The sequence below is a fragment of the Eucyclogobius newberryi genome, unplaced genomic scaffold (assembly GCF_026437365.1).
Source record: "Eucyclogobius newberryi isolate DKJ021-1_F unplaced genomic scaffold, fEucNew1.0.hap1 SCAF_18, whole genome shotgun sequence".
Taxonomy (NCBI): domain Eukaryota; kingdom Metazoa; phylum Chordata; class Actinopteri; order Gobiiformes; family Gobiidae; genus Eucyclogobius; species Eucyclogobius newberryi.
In genome coordinates, this window is record NW_027315812.1 from 3,669,567 (window position 1) to 3,684,876 (window position 15,310).

Consider the following 15,310-nt stretch of genomic DNA (forward strand, 5'->3'; position numbering starts at 1 on the left):
GACCTGGTTTAATCCTGGTTTAGGCCTAGTTTAGACCTGGTTTAGTCCTGGTTTAGACCTGGTTTAGTCCTTGTTTAGACCTGGTTTAGTCCTGGTTTAGTCCTGGTTTAGACATGGTTTAGTCCTGGTTTAGTCCTGGTTTAGACCTGGTTTAGTCCTGGTTTAGTCCTGGTTTAGACCTGGTTTAGTCCATGTTTAGTCCTGGTTTAGTCCTGGTTTAGTCCATGTTTAGACCTGGTTTAGTCCTTGTTTAGTCCTGATTTAGTCCATGTTTGGACCTGGTTTAGTCCTTGTTTAGTCCTGGTTTAGTCCTGGTTTTAGTCCATGTTTAGACCTGGTTTAGACCTGGTTTAGTCCTGGTTTAGGCCTGGTTTAGACCTGGTTTAGTCCATGTTTAGACCTGGTTTAGACCTGGTTTAGTCCTGGTTTAGTCCTGGTTAAGACCTGGTTTAGACCTGGTTTAGTCCTGGTTTAGACCTGGTTTAGACCTGGTTTAGACCTGGTTTAGACCTGGTTTAGTCCTGGTTTAGACCTGGTTTAGTCCTGGTTTAGTCCATGTTTAGACCTGGTTTAGTCCTGGTTTAGTCCTGGTTTAGTCCTGGTTTAGTCCATGTTTAGTCCTGGTTTAGACCTGGTTTGGACCTGGTTTAGTCCTTGTTTGGACCTTGTTTAGTCCTGGTTTAGACCTGGTTCAGTCCTGGTTTAGTCCTGGTTAAGACCTGGTTTGGACCTGGTTTAGTCCTTGTTTAGACCTGGTTTAGTCCTGGTTTAGTCCTGGTTTAGACATGGTTTAGTCCTGGTTTAGTCCTGGTTTAGACCTGGTTTAGTCCTGGTTTAGTCCTGGTTTAGACCTGGTTTAGTCCATGTTTAGTCCTGGTTTAGTCCATGTTTAGACCTGGTTTAGACCTGGTTTAGTCCTTGTTTAGTCCTGGTTTAGTCCTTGTTTAGACCTGGTTTAGTCCTGGTTTAGTCCTTGTTTAGTCCTGGTTTAGTCCTGGTTTAGACCTGGTTTAGTCCTGGTTTAGTCCTGGTTTAGACCTGGTTTAGTCCTGGTTTAGTCCTGGTTTAGTCCATGTTTCGACCTGGTTTAGTCCTGGTTTAGTCCTGGTTTAGTCCATGTTTAGACCTGGTTTAGTCCTGGTTTAGACCTGGTTTAGTCCTGGTTTAGGCCTGGTTTAGACCTGGTTTAGTCCATGTTTAGACCTGGTTTAGACCTGGTTTAGTCCTGGTTTAGTCCTGGTTTAGTCCATGTTTCGACCTGGTTTAGTCCTGGTTTAGTCCTGGTTTAGTCCATGTTTAGACCTGATTTAGTCCTGGTTTAGTCCTGGTTTGGACCTGGTTTAGTCTTGGTTTAGACCTGGTTTAGACCTGGTTTAGACCTGATTTAGTCCTGGTTTAGACCTGGTTTAGTCCTGGTTTAGTCCATGTTTGGACCTGGTTTAGTCCTGGTTTAGTCCTTGTTTAGTCCTGGTTTAGTCCATGTTTAGTCCATGTTTAGACCTGGTTTAGTCCTGGTTTAGACCTGGTTTAGTCCTGGGTTAGTCCTGGTTTAGTCCTGGTTTAGACCTGGTTTAGTCCTGGTTTATTCCTGGTTTATTCCTGGTTTAGACCTGGTTTAGTCCTGGTTTAGTCCATGTTTAGACCTGGTTTAGTCCTGGTTTAGTCCTGGTTTAGTCCATGTTTAGTCCATGTTTAGACCTGGTTTAGTCCTGGTTTAGTCCTGGTTTAGTCCTGGTTTAGTCCTTGTTTAGTCCTGGTTTAATCCTGGTTTAGGCCTAGTTTAGTCCTGGTTTAGTCCTTGTTTAGTCCTGGTTTAGACCCGGTTTAGACCTGGTTTAGACCTGGTTTAGTCCAGGTTTAGACCTGTTTTAGACCTGGTTAAGACCTGGTTTAGACCTGGTTTAGTCCTGGTTTAGACCTGGTTTGGACCTGGTTTAGACCTGGTTTAGTCCTGGTTTAGTCCTGGTTTAGACCTGGTTTAGTCCAGGTTTAGACCTGGTTTAGTCCTGGTTTAGTCCTGGTTTAATCCTGGTTTAGACCTGGTTTAGACCTGGTTTAGACCTGGTTTAGTCCAGGTTTAGACCTGGTTTAGTCCTGGTTTAGACCTGGTTTAGACCTGGTTTAGACCTGGTTAAGTCCAGGTTTAGACCTGGTTTAGTCCAGGTTTAGACCTGGTTTAATCCTGGTTTAGGCCTAGTTTAGTCCTGGTTTAGACCTGGTTTAGTCCTTGTTTAGTCCTGGTTTAGTCCTGGTTTAGTCCATGTTTAGACCTGGTTTAGTCCTGGTTTAGTCCTGGTTTAGACCTGGTTTAGACCTGGTTTAGTCCTGGTTTAGTCCTGGTTTAGTCCATGTTTAGACCTGGTTTAGTCCTGGTTTAGACCTGGTTTAGTCCATGTTTAGACCTGGTTTAGACCTGGTTTAGTCCTGGTTTAGTCCATGTTTAGACCTGGTTTAGTCCTGGTTTAGACCTGGTTTAGTCCTGGTTTAGTCCTGGTTTAGACCTGGTTTAGTCCATGTTTAGACCTGGTTTAGACCTGGTTTAGTCCTGGTTTAGTCCATGTTTAGACCTGGTTTAGACCTGATTTAGTCCTGGTTTAGTCCTGGTTTAGACCTGGTTTAGACCTGGTTTATTCCTGGTTTAGACCTGGTTTAGTCCTGGTTTAGACCTGGTTTAGTCCTGGTTTATTCCTGGTTTATTCCTGGTTTAGACCTGGTTTAGTCCTGGTTTAGTCCATGTTTAGACCTGGTTTAGTCCTGGTTTAGTCCTGGTTTAGTCCATGTTTAGTCCATGTTTAGACCTGGTTTAGTCCTGGTTTAGTCCTGGTTTAGTCCTGGTTTAGTCCTTGTTTAGTCCTGGTTTAATCCTGGTTTAGGCCTAGTTTAGTCCTGGTTTAGTCCTTGTTTAGTCCTGGTTTAGACCCGGTTTAGACCTGGTTTAGACCTGGTTTAGTCCAGGTTTAGACCTGTTTTAGACCTGGTTAAGACCTGGTTTAGACCTGGTTTAGTCCTGGTTTAGACCTGGTTTGGACCTGGTTTAGACCTGGTTTAGTCCTGGTTTAGTCCTGGTTTAGACCTGGTTTAGTCCAGGTTTAGACCTGGTTTAGTCCTGGTTTAGTCCTGGTTTAATCCTGGTTTAGACCTGGTTTAGACCTGGTTTAGACCTGGTTTAGTCCAGGTTTAGACCTGGTTTAGTCCTGGTTTAGACCTGGTTTAGACCTGGTTTAGACCTGGTTAAGTCCAGGTTTAGACCTGGTTTAGTCCAGGTTTAGACCTGGTTTAATCCTGGTTTAGGCCTAGTTTAGTCCTGGTTTAGACCTGGTTTAGTCCTTGTTTAGTCCTGGTTTAGTCCTGGTTTAGTCCATGTTTAGACCTGGTTTAGTCCTGGTTTAGTCCTGGTTTAGACCTGGTTTAGACCTGGTTTAGTCCTGGTTTAGTCCTGGTTTAGTCCATGTTTAGACCTGGTTTAGTCCTGGTTTAGACCTGGTTTAGTCCATGTTTAGACCTGGTTTAGACCTGGTTTAGTCCTGGTTTAGTCCATGTTTAGACCTGGTTTAGTCCTGGTTTAGACCTGGTTTAGTCCTGGTTTAGTCCTGGTTTAGACCTGGTTTAGTCCATGTTTAGACCTGGTTTAGACCTGGTTTAGTCCTGGTTTAGTCCATGTTTAGACCTGGTTTAGACCTGATTTAGTCCTGGTTTAGTCCTGGTTTAGACCTGGTTTAGACCTGGTTTATTCCTGGTTTAGACCTGGTTTAGTCCTGGTTTAGACCTGGTTTAGTCCTGGTTTAGTCCTGGTTTAGTCCATGTTTAGACCTGGTTTAGTCCTGGTTTAGTCCATGTTTAGTCCATGTTTAGACCTGGTTTAGACCTGATTTAGTCCTGGTTTAGTCCTGGTTTAGACCTGGTTTATTCCTGGTTTAGACCTGGTTTAGACCTGGTTTAGACCTGGTTTAGACCTGGTTTAGTCCTGGTTTAGTCCTGGTTTAGACCTGGTTTAGACCTGGTTTAGTCCTGGTTTAGACCTGGTTTGGACCTGGTTTAGTCCAGGTTTAGACCTGGTTTAGTCCTGGTTTAGACCTGGTTTAGTCCTGGTTTAGACCTGGTTTAGACCTGGTTTAGTCCAGGTTTAGACCTGGTTTAATCCTTGTTTAGGCCTAGTTTAGTCCTGGTTTAGACCTGGTTTAGTCCTGGTTTAGTCCTGGTTTAGACCTGGTTTAGACCTGGTTTAGTCCTGGTTTAGACCAGGTTTAGACCTGGTTTAGTCCTGGTTTAAACCTGGTTTAGTCCTGGTTTAGACCTGGTTTAGACCTGGTTTAGTCCTGGTTTAGTCCTGGTTTAGACCTGGTTTAGTCCTGGTTTAGTCCTGGTTTAGACCTGGTTTAGACCTGGTTTAGACCTGGTTTAGTCCAGGTTTAGACCTGGTTTAGTCCTGGTTTAGACCTGGTTTAGACCTGGTTTAGACCTGGTTAAGTCCAGGTTTAGACCTGGTTTAGACCTGGTTTAGTCCTGGTTTAGTCCAGGTTTAGACCTGGTTTAGTCCTGGTTTAGACCTGGTTTAGACCTGGTTTAGACCTGGTTAAGTCCAGGTTTAGACCTGGTTTAGTCCAGGTTTAAACCTGGTTTAATCCTGGTTTAGGCCTAGTTTAGACCTGGTTTAGACCTGGTTTAGACCTGGTTTAGACCTGGTTTAGTCCAGGTTTAGACCTGGTTTAGTCCATGTTTAGGCCTGGTTTAGTCTATGTTTAGGCCTGGTTTAGACCTGGTTTACACCTGGTTAAGACCTGGTTTAGTCCTGGTTTAGTCCTGGTTTGGACCTGGTTTAGACCTGGTTTAGTCCTGGTTTAGACCTGGTTTAGACCTGGTTTAGTCCAGGTTTAGACCTGGTTTAGTCCTGGTTTAAACCTGGTTTAGTCCTGGTTTAGACCTGTTTTAGTCCTGGTTTAGTCCTGGTTTAGACCTGGTTTAGACCTGGTTTAGACCTGGTTTAGACCTGGTTTAGTCCAGGTTTAGACCTGGTTTAGTCCTGGTTTAGACCTGGTTTGGACCTGGTTTAGTCCAGGTTTAGACCTGGTTTAGTCCAGGTTTAGACCTGGTTTAATCCTGGTTTAGGCCTAGTTTAGTCCTGGTTTAGACCTGGTTTAGTCCTGGTTTAGACCTAGTTTAGTCCTGGTTTAGACCTGGTTTAGACCTGGTTTAGTCCTGGTTTAGACCTGGTTTAGTCCTGGTTTAGACCTGGTTTGGACCTGGTTTAGTCCTGGTTTAGTCCTGGTTTAGACCTGGTTTAGTCCTGGTTTAGACCTGGTTTAGACCTGGTTTAGTCCATGTTTAGTCCAGGTTAAGTCCATGTTTAGGCCTGGTTTAGACCTGGTTTAGACCTGGTTTAGACCTGGTTTAGTCCTGGTTTAGACCCGGTTTAGTCCCGGTTTAGACCCGGTTTAGTCCAGGTTTAGACCTGGTTTAGACCTGGTTAAGACCTGGTTTAGACCTTGTTTAGTCCTGGTTTAGTCCTGGTTTAGACCTGGTTTAGTCCTGGTTTAGTCCTGGTTTAGACCTGGTTTAGACCTGGTTTAGTCCTGGTTTAGTCCTGGTTTAGACCTGGTTTAGACCTGGTTTAGTCCTGGTTTAGACCTGGTTTAGACCTGGTTTAGACCTGGTTTAGTCCAGGTTTAGACCTGGTTTAGTCCTGGTTTAGACCTGGTTTAGACCTGGTTTAGACCTGGTTTAGTCCAGGTTTAGACCTGGTTTAATCCTGGTTTAGGCCTAGTTTAGACCTGGTTTAGTCCTGGTTTAGACCTGGTTTAGTCCTTGTTTAGACCTGGTTTAGTCCTGGTTTAGTCCTGGTTTAGTCCTGGTTTAGACATGGTTTAGTCCTGGTTTAGTCCTGGTTTAGACCTGGTTTAGTCCTGGTTTAGTCCTGGTTTAGACCTGGTTTAGTCCATGTTTAGTCCTGGTTTAGTCCTGGTTTAGTCCATGTTTAGACCTGGTTTAGTCCTTGTTTAGTCCTGGTTTAGTCCATGTTTGGACCTGGTTTAGTCCTTGTTTAGTCCTGGTTTAGTCCTGGTTTTAGTCCATGTTTAGACCTGGTTTAGACCTGGTTTAGTCATGGTTTAGGCCTGGTTTAGACCTGGTTTAGTCCATGTTTAGACCTGGTTTAGACCTGGTTTAGTCCTGGTTTAGTCCATGTTTAGACCTGGTTTAGACCTGATTTAGTCCTGGTTTAGTCCTGGTTAAGACCTGGTTTAGACCTGGTTTAGTCCTGGTTTAGACCTGGTTTAGACCTGGTTTAGACCTGGTTTAGACCTGGTTTAGTCCTGGTTTAGACCTGGTTTAGTCCTGGTTTAGTCCATGTTTAGACCTGGTTTAGTCCTGGTTTAGTCCTGGTTTAGTCCTGGTTTAGTCCATGTTTAGTCCTGGTTTAGACCTGGTTTGGACCTGGTTTAGTCCTTGTTTGGACCTTGTTTAGTCCTGGTTTAGACCTGGTTCAGTCCTGGTTTAGTCCTGGTTAAGACCTGGTTTGGACCTGGTTTAGTCCTTGTTTAGACCTGGTTTAGTCCTGGTTTAGTCCTGGTTTAGACCTGGTTTAGTCCTGGTTTAGACCTGGTTTAGTCCTGGTTTAGTCCTGGTTTAGACCTGGTTTAGTCCATGTTTAGTCCTGGTTTAGTCCTGGTTTAGTCCATGTTTAGACCTGGTTTAGACCTGGTTTAGTCCTTGTTTAGTCCTGGTTTAGTCCTTGTTTAGTCCATGTTTAGACCTGGTTTAGTCCTGGTTTAGTCCTTGTTTAGTCCTGGTTTAGTCCTGGTTTAGACCTGGTTTAGTCCTGGTTTAGTCCTGGTTTAGACCTGGTTTAGTCCTGGTTTAGTCCTGGTTTAGTCCATGTTTAGACCTGGTTTAGTCCTGGTTTAGACCTGGTTTAGTCCTGGTTTAGGCCTGGTTTAGACCTGGTTTAGTCCATGTTTAGACCTGGTTTAGACCTGGTTTGGTCCTGGTTTAGTCCTGGTTTAGTCCATGTTTCGACCTGGTTTAGTCCTGGTTTAGTCCTGGTTTAGTCCATGTTTAGACCTGATTTAGTCCTGGTTTAGTCCTGGTTTGGACCTGGTTTAGTCTTGGTTTAGACCTGGTTTAGACCTGGTTTAGACCTGGTTTAGACCTGATTTAGTCCTGGTTTAGACCTGGTTTAGTCCTGGTTTAGTCCATGTTTAGACCTGGTTTAGTCCTGGTTTAGTCCTTGTTTAGTCCTGGTTTAGTCCATGTTTAGTCCATGTTTAGACCTGGTTTAGTCCTGGTTTAGACCTGGTTTAGTCCTGGGTTAGTCCTGGTTTAGTCCTGGTTTAGACCTGGTTTAGTCCTGGTTTATTCCTGGTTTATTCCTGGTTTAGACCTGGTTTAGTCCTGGTTTAGTCCATGTTTAGACCTGGTTTAGTCCTGGTTTAGTCCATGTTTAGTCCATGTTTAGACCTGGTTTAGACCTGGTTTAGTCCTGGTTTAGTCCTGGTTTAGTCCTGGTTTAGTCCTGGTTTAGTCCTTGTTTAGTCCTGGTTTAATCCTGGTTTAGGCCTAGTTTAGTCCTGGTTTAGTCCTGGTTTAGACCCGGTTTAGACCTGGTTTAGACCTGGTTTAGTCCAGGTTTAGACCTGTTTTAGACCTGGTTAAGACCTGGTTTAGACCTGGTTTAGTCCTGGTTTAGACCTGGTTTGGACCTGGTTTAGACCTGGTTTAGTCCTGGTTTAGTCCTGGTTTAGACCTGGTTTAGTCCAGGTTTAGACCTGGTTTAGTCCTGGTTTAGTCCTGGTTTAAACCTGGTTTAGACCTGGTTTAGACCTGGTTTAGACCTGGTTTAGACCTGGTTTAGTCCTGGTTTAGACCTGGTTTAGACCTGGTTTAGACCTGGTTTAGTCCTGGTTTAGACCTGGTTTAGACCTGGTTTAGACCTGGTTAAGTCCAGGTTTAGACCTGGTTTAGTCCAGGTTTAGACCTGGTTTAATCCTGGTTTAGGCCTAGTTTAGTCCTGGTTTAGACCTGGTTTAGTCCTTGTTTAGTCCTGGTTTAGTCCTGGTTTAGTCCATGTTTAGACCTGGTTTAGTCCTGGTTTAGTCCTGGTTTAGACCTGGTTTAGTCCTGGTTTAGTCCTGGTTTAGTCCATGTTTAGACCTGGTTTAGTCCTGGTTTAGACCTGGTTTAGTCCATGTTTAGACCTGGTTTAGACCTGGTTTAGTCCTGGTTTAGTCCATGTTTAGACCTGGTTTAGTCCTGGTTTAGTCCTGGTTTAGACCTGGTTTAGTCCATGTTTAGACCTGGTTTAGACCTGGTTTAGTCCTGGTTTAGTCCATGTTTAGACCTGGTTTAGACCTGATTTAGTCCTGGTTTAGTCCTGGTTTAGACCTGGTTTAGACCTGGTTTAGTCCTGGTTTAGACCTGGTTTAGTCCTGGTTTAGTCCTGGTTTAGTCCATGTTTAGACCTGGTTTAGTCCTGGTTTAGTCCATGTTTAGTCCATGTTTAGACCTGGTTTAGACCTGATTTAGTCCTGGTTTAGTCCTGGTTTAGACCTGGTTTATTCCTGGTTTAGACCTGGTTTAGACCTGGTTTAGTCCTGGTTTAGTCCTGGTTTAGACCTGGTTTAGACCTGGTTTAGTCCTGGTTTAGACCTGGTTTGGACCTGGTTTAGTCCAGGTTTAGACCTGGTTTAGTCCTGGTTTAGACCTGGTTTAGTCCTGGTTTAGACCTGGTTTAGACCTGGTTTAGTCCAGGTTTAGACCTGGTTTAATCCTTGTTTAGGCCTAGTTTAGTCCTGGTTTAGACCTGGTTTAGTCCTGGTTTAGTCCTGGTTTAAACCTGGTTTAGTCCTGGTTTAAACCTGGTTTAGTCCTGGTTTAGACCTGGTTTAGACCTGGTTTAGTCCTGGTTTAGTCCTGGTTTAGACCTGGTTTAGTCCTGGTTTAGTCCTGGTTTAGACCTGGTTTAGACCTGGTTTAGACCTGGTTTAGTCCAGGTTTAGACCTGGTTTAGTCCTGGTTTAGACCTGGTTTAGACCTGGTTTAGACCTGGTTAAGTCCAGGTTTAGACCTGGTTTAGACCTGGTTTAGTCCTGGTTTAGTCCTGGTTTAGACCTGGTTTAGTCCATGTTTGGTCCTGGTTTAGAGCCTCTCCTCTCCTGCAGCGCCCTCTGGTGGCCTGGAAGAGGTGCTGCTCCGCTCGTGTCTCGCTCGGCTCCTCGTTCTTCACTGCTGCGGCTCGTCTCAGCTGCTCTTGACCCTTCACTTCCTGGAGACGTCCTTCGCAGCTGGCCACGCCCTCTCGCTGCTGCTCATCGACAGCATCTCTGCCTTCTATTGGCTGGACCGAGTGGAGGGCGGGGTCAGCTACGCCAAGCAGGAAGAGATGCTGAACAAGTGCTCGGAGCTGCTCGGGCGACTGCTCAGGTTTGTGATGGAGTTAACATTGTTTTGCCTTCGGCTCAGGCCACGCCTTCGGCTCAGGCCACGCCTTCGGCTCAGGCCACGCCTTCGGCTCAGGCCACGCCTTCGGCTCAGGCCACGCCTTCGGCTCAGGATGCAAATGTCCGACATTCTGTGTTTTCTTTTTTCAGGGATTACAAGATCACTGTATTTGCCACCTGCCATTCCATTCGGCACAACAGCCGCTCTGCATCCTCCTCTTCCTCTGCATCCTCCTCTTCCTCTGCATCCTCCTCTTCCTCTGCATCCTCCTCTTCCTCTGCATCCTCCTCTTCCTCTGCATCCTCCTCTTCCTCTGCATCCTCCTCTTCCTCCTCTTCCTCTGCATCCTTGGACCAGGACAAACCCTACCTGTGTCGGGCGTGGCAGAGGCTCGTGTCACACCGTTTGACTTGCTCCAAAAGTGAGACGGCTCCACCCACTGCGGCTCCTCCCACTGCGGCTCCTCCCACTGCGGCTCCTCCCACTGCGGCTCCTCCCTTGACGACAGGACAGCGACAGGTGCGAGGGAGAACCACGCGATTCACCGTCCACTGCTCGTCCAGGAACAAGGGGATCAGAACCAGCAACTTCACCGTGACAGACCGAGGAGTGGAGTTCATCACTCGACTGGACCGGGACTGAACCTGGACTGGACCTGGACTGGACCGGGACTGGACCTGGACTGGACCTGGACTGGACCTGGACTGGACCTGGACTGGACCGGGACTGGACCGGGACTGGACCTGGACTGGACCTGGACTGGACCGGGACTGGACCTGGACTGGACCTGGACTGAACCTGGACTGAACCTGGACTGAACCTGGACTGGACCTGGACTGGACCTGGACTGGACCTGGACTGGACAGGGACTGGACCGGGACTGGACCTGGACTGGACCGGGACTGGACCTGGACTGGACCGGGACTGGACCTGGACTGGACCTGGACTGGACCTGGACTGGACCAGGACTGGACCTGGACTGAACCTGGACTGAACCTGGACTGGACCTGGACTGAACCTGGACTGGACCGGGACTGAACCTGGACTGGACCTGGACTGAACCTGGACTGGACCTGGACTGAACCTGGACTGGACCTGGACTGGACCTGGACTGGACCGGGACTGGACCTGGACTGGACCGGGACTGGACCTGGACTGAACCTGGACTGAACCTGGACTGGACCTGGACTGAACCTGGACTGAACCTGGACTGGACAGGGACTGGACAGGGACTGGACAGGGACCATGTCAGGACAAAACCTGGTCTTAATTGGCCCTAAATCCTAAAATAATCAGGGCTTAAAAGTGTTTTAGTTGATAAAAGTCTGTATTATTCCTTCTGTTGTTGTTGTTGTTGTTGTTGATCTATGTGCTCATAAAAATCAAATGTAAATAGTAAAAACCTCTGTTAAAGGTGTTTGTAGCTCTTTAGTGACCTCTGGTCTCTGGTGACCTCTGGTCTCTGGTGACCTCTGGTCTCTGGTGACCTCTGGTGACCTCTGGTCTCTGGTGACCTCTGGTCTCTGGTGACCTCTGGTGACCTCTGGTCTCTGGTGACCTCTGGTCTCTGGTGACCTCTGGTGACCTCTGGTCTCTGGTGACCTCTGGTCTCTGGTGACCTCTGGTGGTCTCTGGTGACCTCTGGTCTCTGGTGACCTCTGGTAACCTCTGTTTTCTGGTGACCTCTGGTCTCTGGTGACCTCTGGTGACCTCTGGTCTCTGGTGACCTCTGGTGACCTCTGGTCTCTGGTGACCTCTGGTGACCTCTGGTGACCTCTGTTCTCTGGTGACCTCTGGTGACCTCTGTTCTCTGGTGACCTCTGGTAACCTCTGGTCTCTGGTGACCTCTGGTCTCTGGTGACCTCTGGTGACCTCTGTTCTCTGGTGACCTCTGGTAACCTCTGTTCTCTGGTGACCTCTGGTCTCTGGTGACCTCTGGTCTCTGGTGACCTCTGTTCTCTGGTGACCTCTGGTAACCTCTGTTCTCTGGTGACCTCTGGTCTCTGGTGACCTCTGGTCTCTGGTGACCTCTGGTCTCTGGTGACCTCTGGTGGTGTAAGTGCCTTCTCAAACCTCAGTCAAATGATCAAGATGAAGAGGTGAACACATGAACACATGAACACAGGTGAACACAGGTGAAGACAGGTGAACACATGAACACATGAACACATGAACACAGGTGAAGACAGGTGAAGACAGGTGAACACATGAACACATGAACACATGAACACAGGTGAACACAGGTGAAGACAGGTGAACACATGAACACAGGTGAACACAGGTGAAGACAGGTGAAGACGGGTGAACACATGAACACAGGTGAACACATGAACACAGGTGAAGACAGGTGAACACATGAACACAGGTGAACACATGAACACAGGTGAAGACAGGTGAAGACATGAACACAGGTGAACACATGAACACAGGTGAAGACAGGTGAAGACGGGTGAACACATGAACACAGGTGAACACATGAACACAGGTGAACACATGAACACAGGTGAACACATGAACACAGGTGAAGACAGGTGAAGACGGGTGAACACATGAACACAGGTGAAGACAGGTGAACACATGAACACAGGTGAACACATGAACACAGGTGAAGACAGGTGAAGACAGGTGAACACATGAACACAGGTGAACACATGAACACAGGTGAAGACAGGTGAAGACAGGTGAACACATGAACACAGGTGAAGACAGATGAACACATGAACACAGGTGAACACATGAAGACAGGTGAACACATGAACACAGGTGAACACAGGTGAACACAGGTGAAGACAGGTGAACACATGAAGACAGGTGAACACATGAACACAGGTGAAGACAGGTGAAGACAGGTGAAGACAGGTGAACACATGAACACAGGTGAAGACAGGTGAACACAGGTGAAGACAGGTGAACACATGAACACATGAACACAGGTGAACACAGGTGAAGACAGGTGAACACATGAACACAGGTGAACACAGGTGAAGACAGGTGAAGACAGGTGAACACATGAACACAGGTGAAGACAGGTGAACACATGAATACAGGTGAACACAGGTGAAGACAGGTGAACACATGAACACAGGTGAACACAGGTGAAGACAGGTGAACACATGAACACAGGTGAAGACAGGTGAACACATGAACACAGGTGAAGACAGGTGAACACATGAACACAGGTGAACACATGAACACAGGTGAAGACAGGTGAAGACAGGTGAACACATGAACACAGGCGAAGACATGAACACAGGTGAAGACAGGTGAACACATGAACACAGGTGAAGACAGGTGAATACATGAACACAGGTGAAGACAGGTGAAGACATGTGAACACATGAACACAGTTGAAGACAGGTGAAGACAGGTGAACACAGGTGAACACAGGTGAACACATGAACACATGAACACAGGTGAACACAGGTGAACACATGAACACAGGTGAACACAGGTGAACACAGGTGAACACATGAACACAGGTGAAGACAGGTGAACACAGGTGAACACAGGTGAATACATGAACACAGGTTAACACAGGTGAACACAGGTGAACACATGAACACAGGTTAACACAGGTGAACACAGGTGAACACATGAACACAGGTGAAGACAGGTGAACACAGGTGAATACATGAAAACAGGTGAACACATGAACACAGGTGAACACATGAACACATGAACACAGGTGAAGACAGGTGAAGACAGGTGAACACATGAACACAGGTGAAGACAGGTGAAGACAGGTGAACACATGAACACAAGTGAAGACAGGTGAAGACAGGTGAACACAGGTGAACACAGGTGAACACATGAACACAGGTGAACACAGGTGAACACATGAACACAGGTGAACACATGAACACAGGTGAAGACAGGTGAAGACAGGTGAACACAGGTGAACACAGGTGAAGACAGGTGAAGACAGGTGAACACATGAACACAGGTGAACACATGAACACAGGTGAACACAGGTGAAGACAGGTGAAGACAGGTGAACACATGAAAACAGGTGAAGACAGGTGAAGACAGGTGAACACATGAACACAGGTGAACACATGAACACATGAACACAGGTGAAGACAGGTGAACACATGAACACAGGTGAACACAGGTGAAGACAGGTGAACACATGAACACATGAACACAGGTGAACACAGGTGAAGACAGGTGAAGACAGGTGAACACATGAACACAGGTGAAGACAGGTGAACACATGAACACAGGTGAACACAGGTGAAGACAGGTGAACACATGAACACAGGTGAAGACAGGTGAACACATGAACACAGGTGAAGACAGGTGAACACATGAACACAGGTGAAGACAGGTGAACACAGGTGAAGACAGGTGAACACATGAACACAGGTGAAGACATGAACACAGGTGAAGACAGGTGAAGACAGGTGAACACATGAACACAAGTGAAGACAGGTGAAGACAGGTGAACACAGGTGAACACAGGTGAACACATGAACACAGGTGAAGACAGGTGAACACATGAACACAGGTGAACACATGAACACAGGTGAACACAGGTGAAGACAGGTGAAGACAGGTGAACACATGAATACAGGTGAAGACAGGTGAACACATGAACACAGGTGAACACAGGTGAAGACAGGTGAAGACAGGTGAACACATGAATACAGGTGAACACATGAACACAGGTGAAGACAGGTGAACACAGGTGAAGACAGGTGAACACATGAACACAGGTGAAGACAGGTGAACACATGAACACAGGTGAAGACAGGTGAACACATGAACACAGGTGAACACATGAACACAGGTGAAGACAGGTGAACACAGGTGAAGACAGGTGAATACATGAACACAGGTGAAGACAGGTGAAGACAGGTGAACACATGAACACAGGTGAAGACAGGTGAACACATGAACACATGAACACAGGTGAAGACAGGTGAACACATGAACACAGGTGAACACATGAACACAGGTGAACACAGGTGAAGACAGGTGAACACATGAACACAGGTGAAGACAGGTGAACACATGAACACAGGTGAACACATGAACACAGGTGAACACAGGTGAAGACAGGTGAACACATGAACACAGGTGAAGACAGGTGAACACATGAACACAGGTGAACACATGAACACATGAACACAGGTGAACACAGGTGAAGACAGGTGAACACATGAACACAGGTGAACACAGGTGAAGACAGGTGAAGACAGGTGAACACATGAACACAGGTGAAGACAGGTGAACACATGAATACAGGTGAACACAGGTGAAGACAGGTGAACACATGAACACAGGTGAACACAGGTGAAGACAGGTGAACACATGAACACAGGTGAAGACAGGTGAACACATGAACACAGGTGAAGACAGGTGAACACATGAACACAGGTGAACACATGAACACAGGTGAAGACAGGTGAAGACAGGTGAACACATGAACACAGGCGAAGACATGAACACAGGTGAAGACAGGTGAACACATGAACACAGGTGAAGACAGGTGAATACATGAACACAGGTGAAGACAGGTGAAGACATGTGAACACATGAACACAGTTGAAGACAGGTGAACACAGGTGAACACAGGTGAACACATGAACACATGAACACAGGTGAACACAGGTGAACACATGTGAACACATGAACACAGGTTAACACAGGTGAACACAGGTGAACACATGAACACAGGTGAAGACAGGTGAACACAGGTGAATACATGAACACAGGTGAACACATGAACACAGGTGAACACATGAACACATGAACACAGGTGAAGACAGGTGAAGACAGGTGAACACATGAACACAGGTGAACACAGGTGAACACAGGTGAACACATGAACACAGGTGAAGACAGGTGAACACAGGTGAACACAGGTGAATACATG

General features: G+C 46.7%; 1 protein-coding gene across 1 annotated transcript in view; it reads left to right on the forward strand.

The window, feature by feature from the left end:
* The window catches only part of xrcc2 (X-ray repair complementing defective repair in Chinese hamster cells 2), a 51,216-nt gene extending 40,417 nt beyond the window's left edge, over positions 1-10,799 (forward strand). Inside the window, exons 5-6 of the mRNA XM_072451292.1 lie at positions 9,153-9,414; positions 9,582-10,799. Coding sequence (XP_072307393.1) covers positions 9,153-9,414; positions 9,582-10,074 — 755 coding nt within the window. The 3' untranslated portion in view covers positions 10,075-10,799. The remainder of the gene's footprint in view (positions 1-9,152; positions 9,415-9,581) is intronic.
* The last annotated feature ends 4,511 nt before the right edge of the window (positions 10,800-15,310 follow it).